Source organism: Panthera onca, chromosome E3 (assembly GCF_046562875.1).
Source record: "Panthera onca isolate mPanOnc1 chromosome E3, mPanOnc1 haplotype 2, whole genome shotgun sequence".
NCBI classification, from domain to species: Eukaryota; Metazoa; Chordata; class Mammalia; order Carnivora; family Felidae; genus Panthera; species Panthera onca.
The window spans coordinates 4,125,022-4,142,968 of NC_138354.1; the positions used below are offsets into that span (position 1 = coordinate 4,125,022).

Below are 17,947 nucleotides of genomic sequence, written 5' to 3' on the forward strand. Positions count from 1 at the left end.
CTTGCTTCCGACCTTCCCCAAGAGACAGGCTGACACCACAAGGGCAGGCAGGCACGAGAGCATCAGAAGCCAACTGCCCACGAGATGCCCAAGGGACGTCTGCCCAAGGGTGGGGTCTGCCCAGACTGCTGGGAGCGTGAAGGTGGCTCTGGGGGCTGCTGACCAAGGGCAGGGCCAGGCGAGGCTGGAGGTGCCCCTCTGCAGCAGGAAGGGGGAAGGGAAATACGGAGGTGGCCCAGATCCCCCCTACTCTACCTTGGGAAGCACCTGCGCTCAGGGGATGGAGAGGGACAGAGACAGCTGGCCAAGTCCACGTTCTCCCACCACGCCCCAAGCCACCTGCCTGCTTGCGTGCAACTAACAGCCCAAAGTGGCGGCCCCGGGTGCGCCAATGGAGGCGGGGGCTCTGTCTAACCCTTAACCGAGGGAGCCTCGGTCTGTGCCGAGCGACCCCTCGGTGAGGAAGGTGGAGATGAGCTCAAGGAATCCCTGAAGGGAGTTGAGAAAGGCAGGAGGCAGAGACAGAGGTTTGTTAGGAGGAGGAGGAGGGGGAGGAGGGAGAGAGGAGGAGGAGGGGGAGGAGGAGGAGGAGCAGGAGGAGGAGACCCGGCCCCCCGGAGCAATGGATGAAGCAGGATGGAGGCCAGCGGGGCAAGCAGGCAGGCAGTGCGCACTTGCGGTCCATTCACATTGCAGACATCACATGGTTCTGTCTCCGCCCCAGCGGGCCACAGCGGCAAAGCAGGCTAAGTGTAGGCAGACTTTCGACAGCGCCTGGGTCCCCCACAGCGGGCCTCCCTGGGGTGGGCCAATTTGAGCAGGGTGGCGGGCGGGGGGCTGGCCGGGGTGGGGGCACGGGGTCAGACGTGTGGCCGGTTTTCCCTTGTAGAGAAGGCCTCCCCTGGCTGCTCAGGTGTGGAGACTCCAGAACGCTCTCCCATCCAGGAGTCCCCATCGGCAACGTCCGGTGGGGGAGGGCCGGCTCTGGGTTTCCGGATGCCCGGGATGTCTACGTTGGACACCAGTCGGCCAGCAGCAGCCCAATCCCAGCACCCTGAGACGGGAGAGTGCTTGGAAGGGAAAAGTCAAAACCAGGGCGTGCTTCCCCCAAAGCGGAGACACAGAGGATCTTGGTCTCCCGAGACGCTCCCCACCTCCGGCTGCTGGGAGCGTGACAAGCCCCCACTGGCTATTTCCCATGGCGGCCGGTCTACTCAGGCTGGGCTCTGCGGGGCAGGGGGAGTAGAGGGGGTCTCCGGACCAAGAAAGCCTTTCTAGAGCTGTCCACACCTGAGGTCACAGGGCTTGCCAAGGGCAGAGGGTAGAAAAAGTCCCAACAAAGAAGCCCAAGCAAATAGAGAAAAACTTTTATAAAAAGAAACAAAAAACACCACCAACAAAAATCTCTTGGCTCAGTACAGTGGGGTTGTCTGTTGTTAACTTGGTTCGGTTTCCAAAACCCGATTGATAAATGCCAAAGCAATCCGCTGCTGCCATAGCCGATGGGGGCAAACCCCGAGGAGGGGGGGTGCAGAGGGGACACAAAGAAAAGGGTTTTGCCTACCTACGGAGCAACGAGCCAGGCTCGCACCCAAGCTCAGTGACCCGCTGCGCCGTCTGCCCTACTCCCAGCCTTCGCTTTGCGTCCAGAGTGCAGCGTGAGAGCAAATGCAAGAGACCAAAACAGACATTCAAAGCATCATGGGTAGGGATCAAGGGTGAAGGTATGGTCAAGCTGCTGGGAGGAGAGAGCAGACACTAGAAAGCCAAGCAGTCAGGTGTTTTAGTACCGGATGTCAGAAGTCCCTATTACCCAAATATCCCTGTCAGGACCTCGCCAGCTGGTGCGCGCAGCAAGGCCCCTCCCCTCCCCCTATCTGGGCTCTCTCCACGGCTGCATCCGGCCTGGTCTGAGGGCCCCTGGCTCCCTCTGCCCACTCTGGGCCAATGGCCCCTTGCGAAGAGATCAGAGCGGGAGGGGCTGCCTGCTTCTCTACAGGATCTGAGCTGGGGCAGGAGAGCTTAAAAACATGGAAGCTGGAACTTTGGCTTTAAAGGGGAGGAGCCCGGGGAGGAAAGGAAGGGGTCAGGGAATGATGAACCAGCCAGACTGGTCTGCAGAGGCCAGGGCTGAGGGAGGCCCGGCAAAGGAGGCTGGCTGGTCGGTTAGTGGCCTCCCCCCCAGAGGCCCAGACTGAGGGCAGCAGCACAGGAGAGTCCCAAGGGCACCTGGCCCCCTGCTGTGCCGTCTCCTGGTCACCCAAAATGGATGTGGGCCAATCAGGACGAGGGGTGTGGGCAGGGAGAAGGCGGACCAGGAACGAAATCAGGGTAGAGTCCAGCCCCAGGGCCCAAGCCAGTTCCCGTCCAGGTTGACCTCTACGTGTCTGGGCCTCACTCAGGGAGCGTGGGGTCCGGGCTCTGGGAATCCCTGAAGGGGGGGGTCCACCCTGAAGCAAATGCTAAAGTAGGGTGAGGAAACACTTAGGGATCCTCTGGCTCCCCCGCCGCCCCTGGGACGCACCTAACCCGGGCAAAGTCAGAGCCAGGGTGTTCGCAGGGGTCACTGAACCCCACCCTCTCTTCACAAGTGAGGCGAATGAGGTTCCCCGGGCTGGGCCGGGGTGCCAGCAGACCAGGCCTGTGGGCTCCTAGGCCAGTGCTCTCGGCGAAGCCTGTGCCCCGCCGCTCAACACGGCAATGAGGCCCACGCTTTCACATCTCACAACAAAACTCGGGGCAGCAAATGGTCTTGACCCTGCACTGCCTACGTGCCCTTTAAAACAGAAATATGTGTTAGGAAACGAGTGTTCGTCTTTTTAAACCGCTGTTACACAGGAACAGAGCTTTAAGAAAATAAAAAAAACGAGCAGCTAAAAAAAATAAAAATTAAAAAAAGGAAGAAAGATGAAGCTGGAGGTGAACGCAGCTGACTTTCGGTCTGAAGAATGAAACGCATGCCAAGAGCTACCGGGGACATCTGAACAATAGAAAAGAGCGGCAGACTGCACACCCCAGCTCTGCCCCTTGGTGGGGGGGGGGGGGGGGGGGAGGGGCGGGGGGGGAGGGGAAGGAGGGACAAAATGGGGGGAGCAGCAACCTAACGGTCTAGTAAGGACACAGCAAGAGAGACAAGGCACACGGGTTTAGTTAAAAATGAACTCGGTATGTTTAATAAAGCTTGGTATTACCAAAATCGCGGTACAAACATCAAGTCACACGCCCACACGACAGAATTCCATTTACAAAATGTCCCTCGGAGGCCTCCTCCGGGTCCGCGCCCGAGAGCGCCCAACCCAGGCCTGCGGTCTAGGGGGTAGAGGAGGCGAGGAGGAGGGCAGAGGGGGAGAATGGACAGGGGTAGAGACTAAAAACAGTCCATATAAAAGCTCAAAAAGAGCCAGGCCGTGGCGTTATCACAATGATACAGGTACAGGTAAGAACAAAAATAAAGACTCAGGCGGATACGGCAGGCTACGCTGCCAAGAACCAAGACGGCCGCCCTTCCCGAGGCGTCCCAGACGGGCCACCTCTGCCCGCCATCTCCTGCCATCTCCTGCGTGCTCGCTCGCTCGCGCTCGCTCTCTCGCGCTCTCTCTCACTCACTCTCTCGCTAGGAAACACGGAAGGTATTTTGTGTTTGGAGCTAGTAACCTTGGTCAAACGAGTCCTCCGAGGAATCGCTGAAGGAGGATCGGGCCTCGACCTCTCGAAGCAGCAAACAAAAGGGCTGCTTCCTGCCGGCGGCCGGCTTGGGTTTGAGAGTCCGGGCGGCCGCCAGGCCCCGCTCGCTCAGCTTGGGGCCCCCGGCCGGCTTGCCGTTCTTTGCCACCATGCCACACAGGATGGAGGACGTCAGTTTGGAGCTGGACGGGCCTTGGGCAGACCACTCGTCCTTCAGGAATCCTTCGTCTTCCTCTGAGTCCGTATCTGCAGTCAAAGTAGTTTTTGACACAGTAAGTCATGGGGTGCTGGGCGGGGAAGGGCTGGCGTCTCTCGCTACTAGCGGTTTCGAGAAGGCCCTGGCGCGTGCTAGGGCAGAGAGGTCCAAATGCCCACTGGCTGCGGAACAAGCCGTGCCCCACCGCCTGGACCTCTCGCCTCTCGCCCAGGAGGCCTCCAAGCCACAGGCATCACAGAGCTTGTCCTGTCCGGGCTGGCCGCTGCCGGCCCCGCCCACCAGACAGCCACTTCTGCCAAGCCCTTTCCGGGCCCTGGGGGGAGGCAGGAGCCCCACACTCGTGAGGGTCTCGCCCGTGGTCATGGAGGTCACTGCACCCAGCACGTGGGGACACGGGGAGGAACAAGGCCCAAGAAAGGAAGGGCCCCGGTAAAGCTCTTCTCCCCCAGAATACCCATTTGCCCCGGCACAGGGTGGCACAGGCAGGCTCACGACGACAATCACGCACGCGCACCCCAACTCCCCACCCAGCAGCATCCCAAAGGCGCATCGAGATGGGCCATCGTGAAAGCGGTTGCACCAAGGAAACTGGCAAATGATGGGACAACTCAAGGCTTCCCCCCAACTTTTTCCTATCGAAGGACCGGGCTGCCAGCACACTGCTGCTGGCTTCCCTGTCTCCGGCCTCACCGTGCAGGTGAGGTCAGGGTTCCCAAGCTCTCCCGGGAGAGGATCCCCCAGCTTTGGGGAGGGGGAGTGCCACGGTCAAGCAGGCACAGCTCTGGCCCCTTCCAAGCCCATCCCAACCAAGAATTCATTGGAAGAAAGGGCTCGGCAGCCAGAAACCATAACCCCTTGATCTGATCAAATCCACTCGGAACAAGAGGAACACTAACAGAGACACAGCTCTGGCAGCACCTGCCATTTGCAAATCCACAAGAAAACTATATGCGTCGGGTGCAGGAGGCGAGGGGGACGCAGCATCCGCTGGCTGCCTCCTCCTCTACCTGGGCTTTCCACGTCAAGACCCCAACGGCAGGATGGCCTCCAAACTCCAGGCAGAGCTAGGACAAAGACAAGCCCCACCAGGCCCCTGCCCATCGTTCCCAAGGCCACATCCCAGGCCAGAGCCACTCGTGGGTGATGACAGCCGAGTCGGCTTCCCACCAGGCACGTCCCCGACCCCTACAACCCAAGAGTTGTAAAACCCCAAAGCAAAAAAGAGAAGAACGTTCTGTTCTCTCCTCCCATCTCCTGCCAGCCATCCCTGTGCTAGAAAACACTCTTGTCCTCTTTGTGACCGTGTACTCTCGCTTACCTAGAACCGCGGAAAAGCCAACATAAAAATACAAACAAGGGCCCTCTCCAGATCCAGCCGCGTATCAGAGCCAGCATCTAGTTGGAGTCAGACCTTTAGACCTGTATGTTGCAACGTTTACTCACTTCTCACCTGGACGATGGAATTTAGGCACAGACCCAACAGCTAGACTAGCAATCTGAACATCACTTTGCGCATGCACACACGTGCGCACAGCGGACTCACTGGCTCAGAGCACGCCAAACATCTCAGAGGCTGAACCGATCTCTGGTCTCTAAACGTACCCCAACCACCTAGAAGTGGGAAGGTACAGGATTCTTCCCTGGCAACCAGCCAGGCGACACCCAGTGGCCACTCACCCTTGAAACATAAGAGCCGCAGCAATGCTCCCCACTCCCTCCATCGTTCCAAAACCAGCAGAGATACAAACAGCAGAGGAAAACCCTTCTTCCCTCTTCCTCCAGAGCTAGGAGTTTCTGGTATGAGCTCATGGTGGCCATGGGCCAGGGCACTCCTGCTCGGATCATACCCATCACGACCGGAGGGCCATCAAAGCTATCGCAATCAAGCATGTCCTGGGCACATAAGCCACAAAGGTGCTGTTTACTTCACACGCGTCTCTGCATCAGCCCTAGAGACCCTTCAGTCCACAGCAACCAAAACCACGAACATTAAAACACACACACACACACACACACACACACACACACACGTATGCGCGCACGCCAAGTTCTTCACTGACGTGAACTCCCTTAAAGTTCAGGACAGCCATGGGAAGCAGACGATGATAACCCCATGTCCACAAAACTTTATTTCCTTTCCTTAAGAAAACAAATTTTCTAATAACATTACAAGTGTCCGCTTCCTTGCACGTGACGTTCAACCGCTGCCCTCCCGACACCTCATGGACCACGCAGAGTCAATCAAAAGCCCAGACACACACAGCCAGGCAGTCGTCAAGGGAAAAAGCCGCCCACCCCAGTCGGAGCCTGGGGACTCCCAAAACGCACCCCGCGGACAACTGCCAGGAGCCACGAAGCCCCGCCTGGCTCTCCTGCGGCGGCCACACGCTTGGTGCGCATCGGTCCTGGGCACTAGGGGCTCGGCCCACACACGCACCACGCAGCGGCCCCGGGGCCCCTGGAGAGCCGGGCGGGCGGGCCCAAGGCCCAAGGCCCCAGGCCCACCGCCCAGGTAAGGAACTCCGACGCGGCGGGCTCCGGGCCAGTGCGAGACCGCTCAGCCCCTCCGCGGCTGCGCTCCCAGGCTCCACAGCTCCCGTCCTGGGAGCCGAGCCATCCGGGCCCCGCCAACTCCCCACCCCTGGCGGTCAACCTCGCCCGGCCTCGGCCTCCACCCTCGGGAACGACGCGGGGCAGCCACCTGGAGGACTGTCTTGGTCGGAAACAAAGTGAAACACGGCCCGCACAGCCCTCGGTGCGCCAACCAGCACGGCGCCCGCTCCACGGACACCGTTCCTCTGAATCTCCGGCCCCAGGACAGAAAGCCGCCTGTGGGCAGGGGAGACGGACTCCTCTCTATGGTCGTCGCGAGCGACCGCTCTAGGCCCAGCGGCCGCCAACTCGGTGGCGCAAAGCCTCCCACACAGACGGCTTCCCCTCGAACAAGCGAACAAGCGGAAGGCCGGTACACGAGGGCAGGCGGACTTCCGCTCCCACCCGCCAATCACGGGCGCCCGCCAATCACAGGCACTTCTGCTTTAGGCACCCACCCCACCCCCACCCCACGCACGCACTTCCGGCCTGGAGCCCGCGCAAAAGCAGGAGACGTTCGAGCGCCCGCGAGATGCAGAGAGAGGAGACTGAGGAGGGGAAGTGCCCCGAGGCGGCGCGGCGTCCGCTACTTACTGTAGGAGTAGCTGCTCACTTCCGAGGCGAACGGGGAGTGGGCCGACTTGGGCTGGCCTCTGGCCTTGAAGCCCACCTCCATCTTCCTGGCTTTGGCGGCCCTTTTGTGTTTACCTTCTCTGGAGGCTTTGAGAGACAGGCTGAGGCCTTTGGCCAGCGCCTTCCGGTCCTTGCCCAGCAGGCTGTCATAGGGCGTCAAGTACCTGCCGCAGCCCCCGCTCGCTTTGGACTTCCCTCCAGAACTGTCCGAGAACTTGAAGGGCGACTTCAACTTGTCCTGCTTCGTGAGGGAGAGGGCCTTGTCCAGCTTGCTTGCCAGTTGCTCCTGGTCACTGGCCATCTTCTTCTTTTTAATCTTTAGCTGGAGAGGGAAGTTGGGGAGTCACGGGTTAAGACGTTTGGCAAAACAGGATCGTGTGTTTCGGTGCCCAGGCTGTGCCGAAGCTGGGCTCCGGTCCTTTCCTCCTGCCTCTGTGGCTCCTAGCAAGCTGCTCACCTCCTCTTAGCCTCAATTCTTCTGCTCTGTAAATCGGCGATAATTATGTATGGGCATCTTGGGGGTTTTTCTGAAGATGAACAAGATCAGGCCCACAAAGCTTTTATCGCCGAGCTGTTACTGCGGTTACAGTTCTCATGAACACTGGCATTTCCACTGGCTTTGCCTGGCGCTGTCTGGTGCCTCCTAGGGAAGCCCTTCAAGCAGGCAGCACAGCCCATGAGCAGAAGGCAGCTGGATTAGGTCAGAGGCATGGAACCGAGATGGAAAACCCAGGTCATACCATGGATTCCCACCTAAAGCAGCCCATCCAACTAAATGTGCCTAGCCGACAAGAGAACGCCCTATGAGCGTGCCCTGGGTGCCTGAAGCAGAAAGCACGACTCAAGATTTCACAGATTAAATTCCTGGTTCCAAGTCTGCTGTAGTCACTCATTGTCAAAGGGAAATGTGCAGTTTCAAAGCCGTTAATGCCCCTCATTTGAACGTTGTGTCTCTATTTTTCTTGAATCAGGTAACCTATTGTAAGGCGGGGGATAGTTGGGATAGGGCCATTTAAACAACAAAAGTATCCTTCACAATTTGTGAATAAAGGATGCTGATCTACAAACTGGCTCTATTCCCTCCTCCTGGATGCAGTCCCCCTTATGTGTGTTATTTCGCTCTGATGGCCAAATCAACATACAGCCCCTTGCATGGGGCCTTATGGGGAAAGATGACAAGGTACATTAGTATTTAGAGACAAGGGCCTTAAGTGGCCGATTTCAATGCTCTGCAGAAATCAGAAAAATCAAGGAGCTGGCTCTCACCCCATTACCTCTGGAGAGTTCACAAGGAAATTACGATGGGATCAAGCCCTTGCTTCTGAGAACTACAGAATGGTGAAGCTGCTCGTCTCCGCTCTACCTGAGGCTGCGCTAGTCTGGTTAAGTCTCTGACCTCCTCTGGGCCTGGATTTTCTCCTCTGTGCAATAAGGAAGACTAGAGGACAGTCCTTCTGGCACTAAGACAATCATTTCTACAGTGTCTGTGCAGCAGGCGGGGCCAACAGACCTGCAAAGGGAGCGTGAACTCTGGCACACCCTCCAGACCTTCCACTCTAAGATGGCAGCATCTCTGGAACACAGGGTTACTGACCTGACTCATGAAGTCCGACGAGGCTTCGTGCTCGTCCCAAGGCTGGTTCCTGCCCCTAGCTTTCCCTGTTCCAACCAGGGCATCGTGTTCCTCCTCAGGTCCCTTGTGTCTCTTCCTCATCCCTGCTCCAAGCTCGTACTCATCCGACGTCAGCAGGGGCTTGCTGCTCAGCCTGAAACCCAGAGGCACTGCTGGTCAGCACGCTGGCCAGGAAAGACTCAAGGGTTGGGGGTCCGCCCTCACAGCCCTGAAGGGTGGGCTCTGGATGTCGAAGCATAGACAGTGATGGCAGAGTGACGAATCTGGGGAGACGGATCCTGTAAAACTATGGTGCTGGGATTCTATTTGTGAGTGGGGCAGAATGAGAGTTTAACCGGAAAGAAGAAACACTTCTCCAAGGCAGTATCCTCTGCTGGCCTCTTTCTTGTGCTTCTTCACGCATACACTCACACACACACCTTATCAAAACATGCCAAGAGTAAAGATCAGAAATGTCCAAGAAATCCCCCAGGATTGGAAGGGGAGTAAGAGCCACTGGCTGGTCTCCTGCACCCCTGGGATTAAGACAGTCGGGACACGGTCCTAGGTTGAAGGCTTCTCTTGCCTGCTTTAAGCTAAACCCTCACAAGTAATAACAGCAGCTAATTTTTACTTGGTGCTTACTATGTGTTCTGTTCCGTGTTAGTGTTTGATACTTGAGCCACAAAACAATGTTCCACATCCTGTTTTTACACGTGGGGAAACTGAGGCTCCAAAAAGCTAACACCCAGCCCAAGGTCACAACAAACACTGGATGGAGCTGGGACTCACAAGTAGGAACAGACGCCCACCTCCAGAGGCTGTGCTCCTAACCAGTGGCTGTGTGCTGGCGGCCCCAGCCCCTGTGGTTTCAGGAACTGCTTCCCTGCCCTCCTTTGGCTGGTTTTAGGGGATTTCTTCCTCTTTCCATCCTCTCCTCAAACAGGAACATCCAAGGAGGACAAATCCAAGTCGTGGGGACGCTTGGGGTGATCTGACAAGCCCTGTGGCCGATCCACTGCCTCTCCTGCGCCTTTTAGGGGCACCCTGTGGCCCCTCTGCTTCCTCAAGCCAAGCACCAGGCCACCTACTGTCTGCCCTGCTCCGATGTCCCGGGCTGGGGCACACTCCAACCCCGCTCTTTTGATGGGCCTCATTCAGCTCCTGCTACTCCATGACACCCAGGGAAGACCGCAGCATCATTCCTACCCACGCTCAGCCTGGAGGAAGAGCTCTCATCCCAGCCACCATTCAAGAAAACCTCCAGAGACGCCACGCGTAGCTCCTGCTGCCGCTCAAGGAGTGTGCAAAGGAGCGGCCCTGGGTCACAGGCTCGGGCACGACAACCCAACAGGTCAGGCCAGGAGGACAAGAGTGACGCTGTCAGTCACGGAGGGAAGTAAGTGACAGCACAAGTCAGAACCCGTCCCAGGGGGCTGGAAGCTCAGCGGATCCCTCTGCAGGGAGGAGGTGTACGGAGAAGAGCAGGAATTCGTCCCTAACCGTGGAGAAAGGTGTGGCGGGAAGACGGGCGAGGCACTTGGCTCATGGCACAGAAACCTCTCTCACTGGGGTCACCTGCCCACTCGGTGCCGGGTGGATGAGTCTGCCTGTCCGTTCCGCCACTCGCCTGGCTCGCCCTCCTGGCCCCGGGCGGCGCGCACCGTGCTCCCTGAGAGCTACCAAACCAGGTGGGTCGGAGCCCGAGGGACTCGAGGTCCCCGGTGCCCAGACGCAGGCCCTGCGTGGGCCTGTGCTCCTCCCCTCCGAGCTCTGTGCCAGTTCCCGACCCACCGAGGGGCCAGCCTTACTTTCCGCTACTGTTGCGGCTCTTCCCTCTCTTGCGGGGGGGCGACAGGGTGCTCAGGGCGTGGGTCCGTTTCCTCGGCCTGCCAGGGCCTCTGCGTGCCAAGCTTCTATGGGGTTCCTCGCGCCTGTCCCTTAAAAAGAATCACACGCTCGGCTGTGAACCTGGGGGGTGGGGGGGGCGCGGAGAAGGACATACGATGCACACACGTCACTCGGGTCCACACACACCTCTAATGGCCTACCACAGCCAACCTACTGAGCGCCAGCGCCTAGGAGAGCCCAACCAGGGCGCCGCCTGCCGCGGCCTCGTCGCCCGGCCGGCCGGGGCCGCGGGGTGTGGCTGGGGTGCGGCCGGGGTGCACACTCACTCGGAGTCGCGGCGTCTCTGCAGCTTCACCAGCTCTCGCTGCTTCTCCTTGTACCGCCGCTGGACCTCAGCCAGCCGCATCCGGAAGTCCAGCTCCATGGCATCCATGCTTTCCAAGGAGGACTTCATGGCGTACATCTGCGGGGAGAGCGGGGTAAGGATGCCAACGCCCACCGGCTCCCACCACCTGGCCAGGCAGCCGCTCAGATGGGAACGGCGAGGCCTGATGGTGACCGGGGCCCAGCTCACGCCTCACCTGCCACTTCACTAGCCCTGGCCGTGGGCAGAACGCGGCACGGGGACCAAAACTCAACTCTGCAGGGCCGTGTCAAGGCCGAAGCGGCCCGAGACAGCCGCTCCCAACAGTGTGGGCCATCGTGTTATCCATTGCTTACAGAGGCCCACAGGCACCAAGGGGAACAGCCAGGCCTGCTCTTCCTGACCCGCCAGGCGGTCGCCCATTATCACGTGGATAAACGGAGACCCAGAAAGGGGATACGGCCTGCCCGGGACCGCACGGCAAGTCAGCGGTGGAACCTGGACTCGGATCAGGCCCTTTCGACTCCAAAGCCAGCCGTGTCCCCAGCAAGATGGAGTCTCTGGGGGACCCATCTCTGCTCCCACCCCACGGGCCACAGGCAGGCAAAGACAGGCCCGGGACACCTCACCCGCTCCTCCTTCTTCTGCATCCAGCTATATTTCTTGTTGGGGTTCAGCTCCCGCGGAAGCCGCAGGTTCTTGAGCGGGTCCACGAAGGGACTGTCCAGCACCTCCTTCAGCATGTGGCTGCTGGCCGCCAGCAGGCTCTCCAGCGAGGGCCGCACCACCGGGCCCCGCTCTGCACCTGCACATAGGAGGCAGGTGAGCCCACGCCTCTGTGCCCGCCCCGCCGTGCTCCCTGGGGGCAGCCCACCCCACTCAGACCCCAAACAGGGAGAAGAACGAGCCCAGGACCAGCTCAGGGCTTGCCCGAGGCCACACGGCCCCCACGATGCTGACGGGACCCCGGCCTTGCCGAGAGCCAAGAAATGGTGCTAAGTGAGGAGAACAGGCAGAAGCCGGGGCACACGGCACGACTCTGTTCCAAACGTCCACTGCCGCCCAGAGAAAATGGCCACGAGCGGCCAAGCGCCCACAGAGGTGCGTTCTAGGCTGTGCCTCTTTCTGCTCATCTGTCCTTTAAACTTTCCACAGGGAATATGCATGGTTTTCACATCCAGGAAGAAAAGGGCCCAAATTAAGCTTCATAAACTGCAAAAGCAGTAGGAGAACACAAAAAAGACAAACCAAGCAGAAAGGTGCGAAGAAACGAAAACCCTCCCCGCCCCCGCACAAAGCTGGCCCCGCCACCAGAGGCACCACTCTCGACATTCTGGTAGAGGGCTCCAAAAATACCGACCCCCACTCGAACACACGCAACGTCCGTGGGCATCCTTCGTAAATGTGGGAACGGCATCAACGCATACATACGGTATCACACCTTTTTCCACCTACCCTCTTTTCACGGTAGTGCATAACAGCAATCTACTACGTGTCGTTAGCTTGGACCTTATGAATTGTAACTGCCGTTTCTACAGGTCAGCAACTTTTATGTGGCCAAACCCAGTAACAACTGCCTAGAGTTCTCTTGCATTGCTCAGTTTTAATTAATCTAAATAATCCCCCATTAAACGGCATTTCTATTTTTTCTTTTTCTTTTGCAGGGGGTGGGGGGGTGGGTGGGTAGTGGAGGCACAGGCACACAGTAAGGACACATGTTTCAGGAAAATTCCTCTCTGTGATTAACACGATTAAGGTATGTGCATTTATCTAATAAATATTCCCACTACCCTTCAGAAAGGGCACGCCACCCATCTCCCCTCCAATCTCTCCCAGAGCAACAGTTTTTTTTTTAATTGGCGTTGTCTTTGTGATCTAATATGTGATCAGTTTTTATGAATGTTCCACACATGCCTGAAAAAAAATATTTTAAAAAAAAATTTTTTTTAGTGTCTATTAATTTTCTTTTTTTTTTTTTTTTTCAACGTTTATTTATTTTTTTTGGGACAGAGAGAGACAGAGCATGAACGGGGGAGGGACAGAGAGAGAGGGAGACACAGAATCGGAAACAGGCTCCAGGCTCTGAGCCATCAGCCCAGAGCCTGACGCGGGGCTCGAACTCACGGACCGTGAGATCGTGACCTGGCTGAAGTCGGACGCTTAACCGACTGCGCCACCCAGGCGCCCCTAGTGTCTATTAATTTTCGAGAGAGAAGGATGGAACACGAGCAGGGGGGGCGTAGAGAAAAGGGACACGGGATCCGAAGCAGGCTTCCGGCTCCAAGATGTCAGCAAAGGGCCCGACGCGGGGCTCGAACTCCCAAACCTCGAGATCATGATCTGAGCTGAAGTCGGATGCTTAACCGACCGAGCCACCCAGGCACCCTCAAAGTATATTCTTTACTACCGACGCATACAGTTCCATAAAACAGACATCACTGATGGTCTCGCATAGATCAGGGCTTCTCGACCTTGGCGCTATCCACATTTTGGTCAGCTCATCCTCTGCAATGGGGGCAGCCATCCTGGGCATGCGCTGTGGGAGGTTCAACAGCATCCCCTGCCTTTCCCCACTAGATGTCAGCAGTACTCCCCCAAGCTGCGACAACCAACCGGGTCACTGCCAGTTGAGAACCAGCGGTTTTGCTCTTACGGGCATGGGCACGGAGGCTGCACAGCAGTGAGCCCCATCAGCTCACGAGGGCCCACCCCGAGGTGACGCCTATGCACCAGACCACCCCTCAAGGTCGTCCGAACCGGAAGATTCTCAGTTGTTGGGTAAGGCAGGAGAGCACCGCTCCATCACAGAGGAGGGGACCGAGGTGCAGCTTCTGTCACCTCCTTCACCTTCCAAACCAGTCTGGCTGAGGCTCTCCCAACTGAGGCCGGGGAGCCTGGTGACTCTAGGCCATCTGCTACGGGATGTATCATGTCCCCCCTCCCCGCCCTCCACACATTTAAGTCCTGACCCTACTATTTCAGAAAGTGATCTTATTTGCAGAGTCTCTACAGAGGACACCAAGTTAAAGTGACCAGATGAGCCCTAACCCAGTAGGACTATTTGTCTATAGAAAGGAGAAAGCTGGAGACAAGCACGGAGGCAACCGGGCAAGGACACGAGGAGAAGATGGGGTCCACGCGCCAGGAAAGAGGCCTCCGCAGGACCCAGCCCTGCCCACGCAGTGGTCTAGAACATCCAGACACCCCCCAGTCTGTGGTACTTGTGACAGAAGGCCTGGCTAACACACAGCCTCATGGCTGTACCAACGGAGGGGTGACCTGTGGGCCGCGGGAAGCTCGATGGGCGACCAGGGGCCCCTTCAGCGTTCCATCGGCAGCTGCCTGCTGGGTAGAGAAGAGGGCCACCAGCCTCTCCCTCACCCTTGCTATGTACACACCCCTGCACACCGGCACCTCCAAGTATGCTTTCCAGCCCAGGGTCACAGATCCAGCCGCGGGCCACACCTCCAATGCAGAAACCAGCTGTGGGTCCCAAAACCTCCTCCCGCTGCTTCCTGCAAAGTCTGCCCTTCCAGCGGCTCAGGCTAGAAACCCTGGAGTCGCTCTTACACCAGCTCGGAGCCGGCAAAGCCCTCTGGCTGCTCCACCTTAACTTCTACCCAGAATCCTCTTGCTCCTCACCTCTACCCACCACCCCCGCCTGGGCCTTCCTGCATCCCCCCTTGCCTCTGCGTCAAGTGTCTACACAGCCCCCCAAAATGACACTATTTAAGTCCGATCCTATCACTGTAACTCCAAGCCCTCCTCCAGTGGGTGCCCAGGGCCCCATGCCCGCCCCCTCCCACCAACCCCTGGCGGCCACCACTCTCCTCCTCCCACTCCACCCCAGCCCCAGCCTCCTTGCTCTGGTTCCAACGTGCTACACGTACTGTTGACCTCAGGGCCTTTGCAGGTGCTGTTCCATCAGCAAATCCCCCAGAAGAGTTCCTCCCTGGCCTTCCTTGGGTCACTTCACCCAGAAGCGCCTCCCTCTGTAAGAGACCACCCTTCCCTCCTCCATCCTGTTCCCCTCCCAGTGTTTCCACCTACCACCTATCACCACCTGACAGGGCCAAGGGCTATGCTCTGTGGCCCTCACGGAAAACCCACCAACTGTTGGTAGGATCAAGAGGGGGTTTGTCTCGTTCCAAAAAGTAATTTTTTGTGCCAAACTATTTAAATGAGTGAAAAGAAGTCATGAACTGGAGAACAAGAACCAAACAACAGACAGCTGTGGGGTGAGGGGGAGTGGGCATCACTTGTCCAAGCTTCCGGGGGATCATGTGACCATGGCGATGAAAAAGCCTTGAAAACGTGATTTTGTTCGGTCCCGGCAATTCCACCCCTGAGAATATACCCCCAGGAAAATCAGCGGTGGGGACAAAGATTTGTCACATTAGTTACAACAATAAAACAAAACCAAAGGCAAACTCAAATGCCTAACAACCTAGGGCCAGCTAAGGCATTGAAGGCTGGGGCCTCCACTAGGTGGAAAACTCGACTGTCCCCTAAGAAAATGTTTAAAGACCCAGAGCTTTGGGGTGCCTAGGTGGCTCAGTGGTCAAGCATCCAACTTCGGCTCAGGTCATGATCTTGAAGTTTTTGAGTCCGAGCCCCACGATGGGCAGCACAGAGCCTGCTTGGGATTCTCTCTCTCCCCGTGTCTGTCTCTCCTCCCCTGTTCACGCACCGTCTCTCTCAAAACAAACTTAAAAAAAAAGAAGAAAATAAAAACACATAGCTGTAGAAAATATTTAATAAAAAATATGCTAAGCGAAGAGAGCAGCTTACACAGCATTGTTTACAAAACGATCTTAATTTTAGAAGCGTATGTGTGTAGAAAAAGTTCTAGAAAAAATGCACCAAAACACTGGCAACGCTATTATTATCTCTCTGACAGCTGTCGCCTGGGCCCCTCCCTCCTCTGCGCTGATTCTGGGCCGAGCGTGGGGTGGCAAGGCTTGCCTGGCCCACGGCTCCTCCTGTACACATTTCTTGGAGCGCCCTGAGTTTCTGTATTGAACACCCGCGTTTTTTGTGCCCAGCCCAGAATTCGCTGCCCTTCTGCTGAAAGCACCCATTCCCTGCAGCCCGGTGGTGACAGCCCCATTGGGGGGGGGGGGGGGGGGGGGGGTTGGGGAGGATGTACAATCAGCCCGTTCCATCCCATCTCCCAGCCCAGAGAGTTTGCTTCTGCACAAAGCATGACCCCCCAGGGAACTAACGAGAATGAATCAAATACCTTTGCCGGAGCCACCAGGAAAGAGGTGGCCTCTTTTGGGAGTCTGCTGAATTGGGCAGGCCCGTGGGCCTGCGAGAAGTATTGGGTGACCCCCAAGAGGACAGTGGGCCTGCCGTGAATGAGGACAACAGACAGAAAAGTGGAGCAGGTGGAGAGGGAGAGACGGGGAAGGGGTACACAGGACAAGAAACTCCCGATGACGGAGTGCCCAGATCCAGCCATACCTGAAACTTATTACCTAATTACCGCTGTACCTGGCTGCCGAGAGCCCATCGATTTCCCTCCCCTTTTTCTAAGCCAGTTCAAATGAGCCTTTCTGTCCCCCGCAACCCAAAGAATCACGCTAATACAAAACGCGGCACCGACAGAACGAGGAGAAACTTCACAGAGAAGCCCGCAGACCGAGCGCGCAGCGACACGAACGCACGTGAACGCTACTAACCTGTAGACGGCAGAGATGACAAATTCTGCCCCGTGTGTTTCTGCCTCAACTTTTCAAAAATGGGTACGGGTAAACCCCATCCTAGGGATTTTCAAAATGTTTAAATCCTTAGGAAAAGTAAAACCACCAAAAATGCCATAGAAACCAACCGCCCATGGCGACTCACCTCCCACGTCCTGGCTCCTCTTCTCCAGCTCCAGCCCAGCGATCTCGCTCAGCAGGGTGATGCCGTGCAGGAAACTCTGCTCCAGGACCAGGCTCTGCGCCGCCTCCAGCTTCTCCAGGGCCTGGGCTCCGGCGCCCGGGGAGGGCAGAGGCCTGGCCTGGGGCAGCTCAGCAGCCGCCGCCAGGGCATTCATGCCAGCCAGCGGGTCCTCCGGGCCAGGCAGAAACTGGTCGGAGCCTTCCTCCTCCAGGAAGCAGGTGCCGCCGGGCACAGGCGCGGCCTCCCGGGCCTCCAGGCTCAGGCGCTCTCCGTCCCCGGGGGGCACGTCACAGTCTGCCAACTCCAGGCCGGGCCGGGGCTCGCTCGGGGGCGCCTGGGCTAGGCCTTCCTCGGGCACCGCCTCTACCACGGGCACAGCCATGGGCACGTCGACGGGCACCTCCACCGGCTCCTCCTTGGCCTCCACCAGCGTCTCCGGCGTCAGTCGCGCCCCCAGGTCCGGGGCGGCCGCGCACGATTCCGTCCGGCCGGGTGAGGCGACCCGCGCTTCGGCCCCCTCCGCGAAGTCCGGGCACCCGGGGGCCTCCGCGACCCCCTGCCCGCCGGCGCTCGGGGCCTGGGCCTCCAGCAGGCCGCCTCCGCAGCCGGCCGCGGGGCTCGGGGCCGCCAGCGCTTCCTCGGGGGGCAGCGCCAGAGGCGACTCCAGCGAGGGCAGCTCGGCGGGACCCTCGTCCATGTCCTCCACCTCCGCCTTCACCTCCCGCTCTGCCAGCGCCTCTCCGTCCGGGCCCTCCCGCAGCGGCTCCGGGATCTTGGAGGGGGACAGGCGGATGGGCTTGTCTTCAGGCGAGAGCGCCAGGCGCTCGGGCCCGTCGGCCGGGAGCGGCACGTCGGGGGCCAGGCCGTCGGCGTCGGCCGCCGCCGTGGGCTGCAGCAGGAACGGGTAGGGCCTCCCGTAGTGCGGCGGCAGGGCCTGAAACGGGTACCTGGGCGGGAGATCTGCCAAAGACACGGACAGTCAGCGGAGGCCCCTTCACCCGTCGCGTCTGACACCCCCCGCGTCCCCCCGTCAACACCCACCCACCAGGCGGGACGGAGCCCCGTGGCCACCCTCCGCACCCGGCGGTCCTACACCAGGCGGCAT

The 17,947-nt window shown here is 58.6% G+C and overlaps 1 protein-coding gene across 6 annotated transcripts in view; it reads right to left on the reverse strand.

The window, feature by feature from the left end:
• Positions 1–17,947, reverse strand: part of TNRC18 (trinucleotide repeat containing 18) — an 87,749-nt gene that overhangs the window by 31,176 nt on the left and 38,626 nt on the right. For 5 of the 6 annotated variants that reach the window (XM_078440015.2, XM_078440014.2, XM_078440011.2 and 2 more), the window contains 7 exons: positions 16,804–17,802; positions 11,583–11,758; positions 10,916–11,052; positions 10,550–10,678; positions 8,721–8,892; positions 7,088–7,448; positions 3,655–3,930 (listed from right to left, as the gene is read on the reverse strand). In XM_078440015.2, the coding sequence (XP_078296141.2) occupies positions 3,655–3,930; positions 7,088–7,448; positions 8,721–8,892; positions 10,550–10,678; positions 10,916–11,052; positions 11,583–11,758; positions 16,804–17,802 (2,250 nt within the window). The remainder of the gene's footprint in view (positions 1–3,654; positions 3,931–7,087; positions 7,449–8,720; positions 8,893–10,549; positions 10,679–10,915; positions 11,053–11,582; positions 11,759–16,803; positions 17,803–17,947) is intronic. The other variant, XM_078440012.2, reaches the window with a different exon arrangement.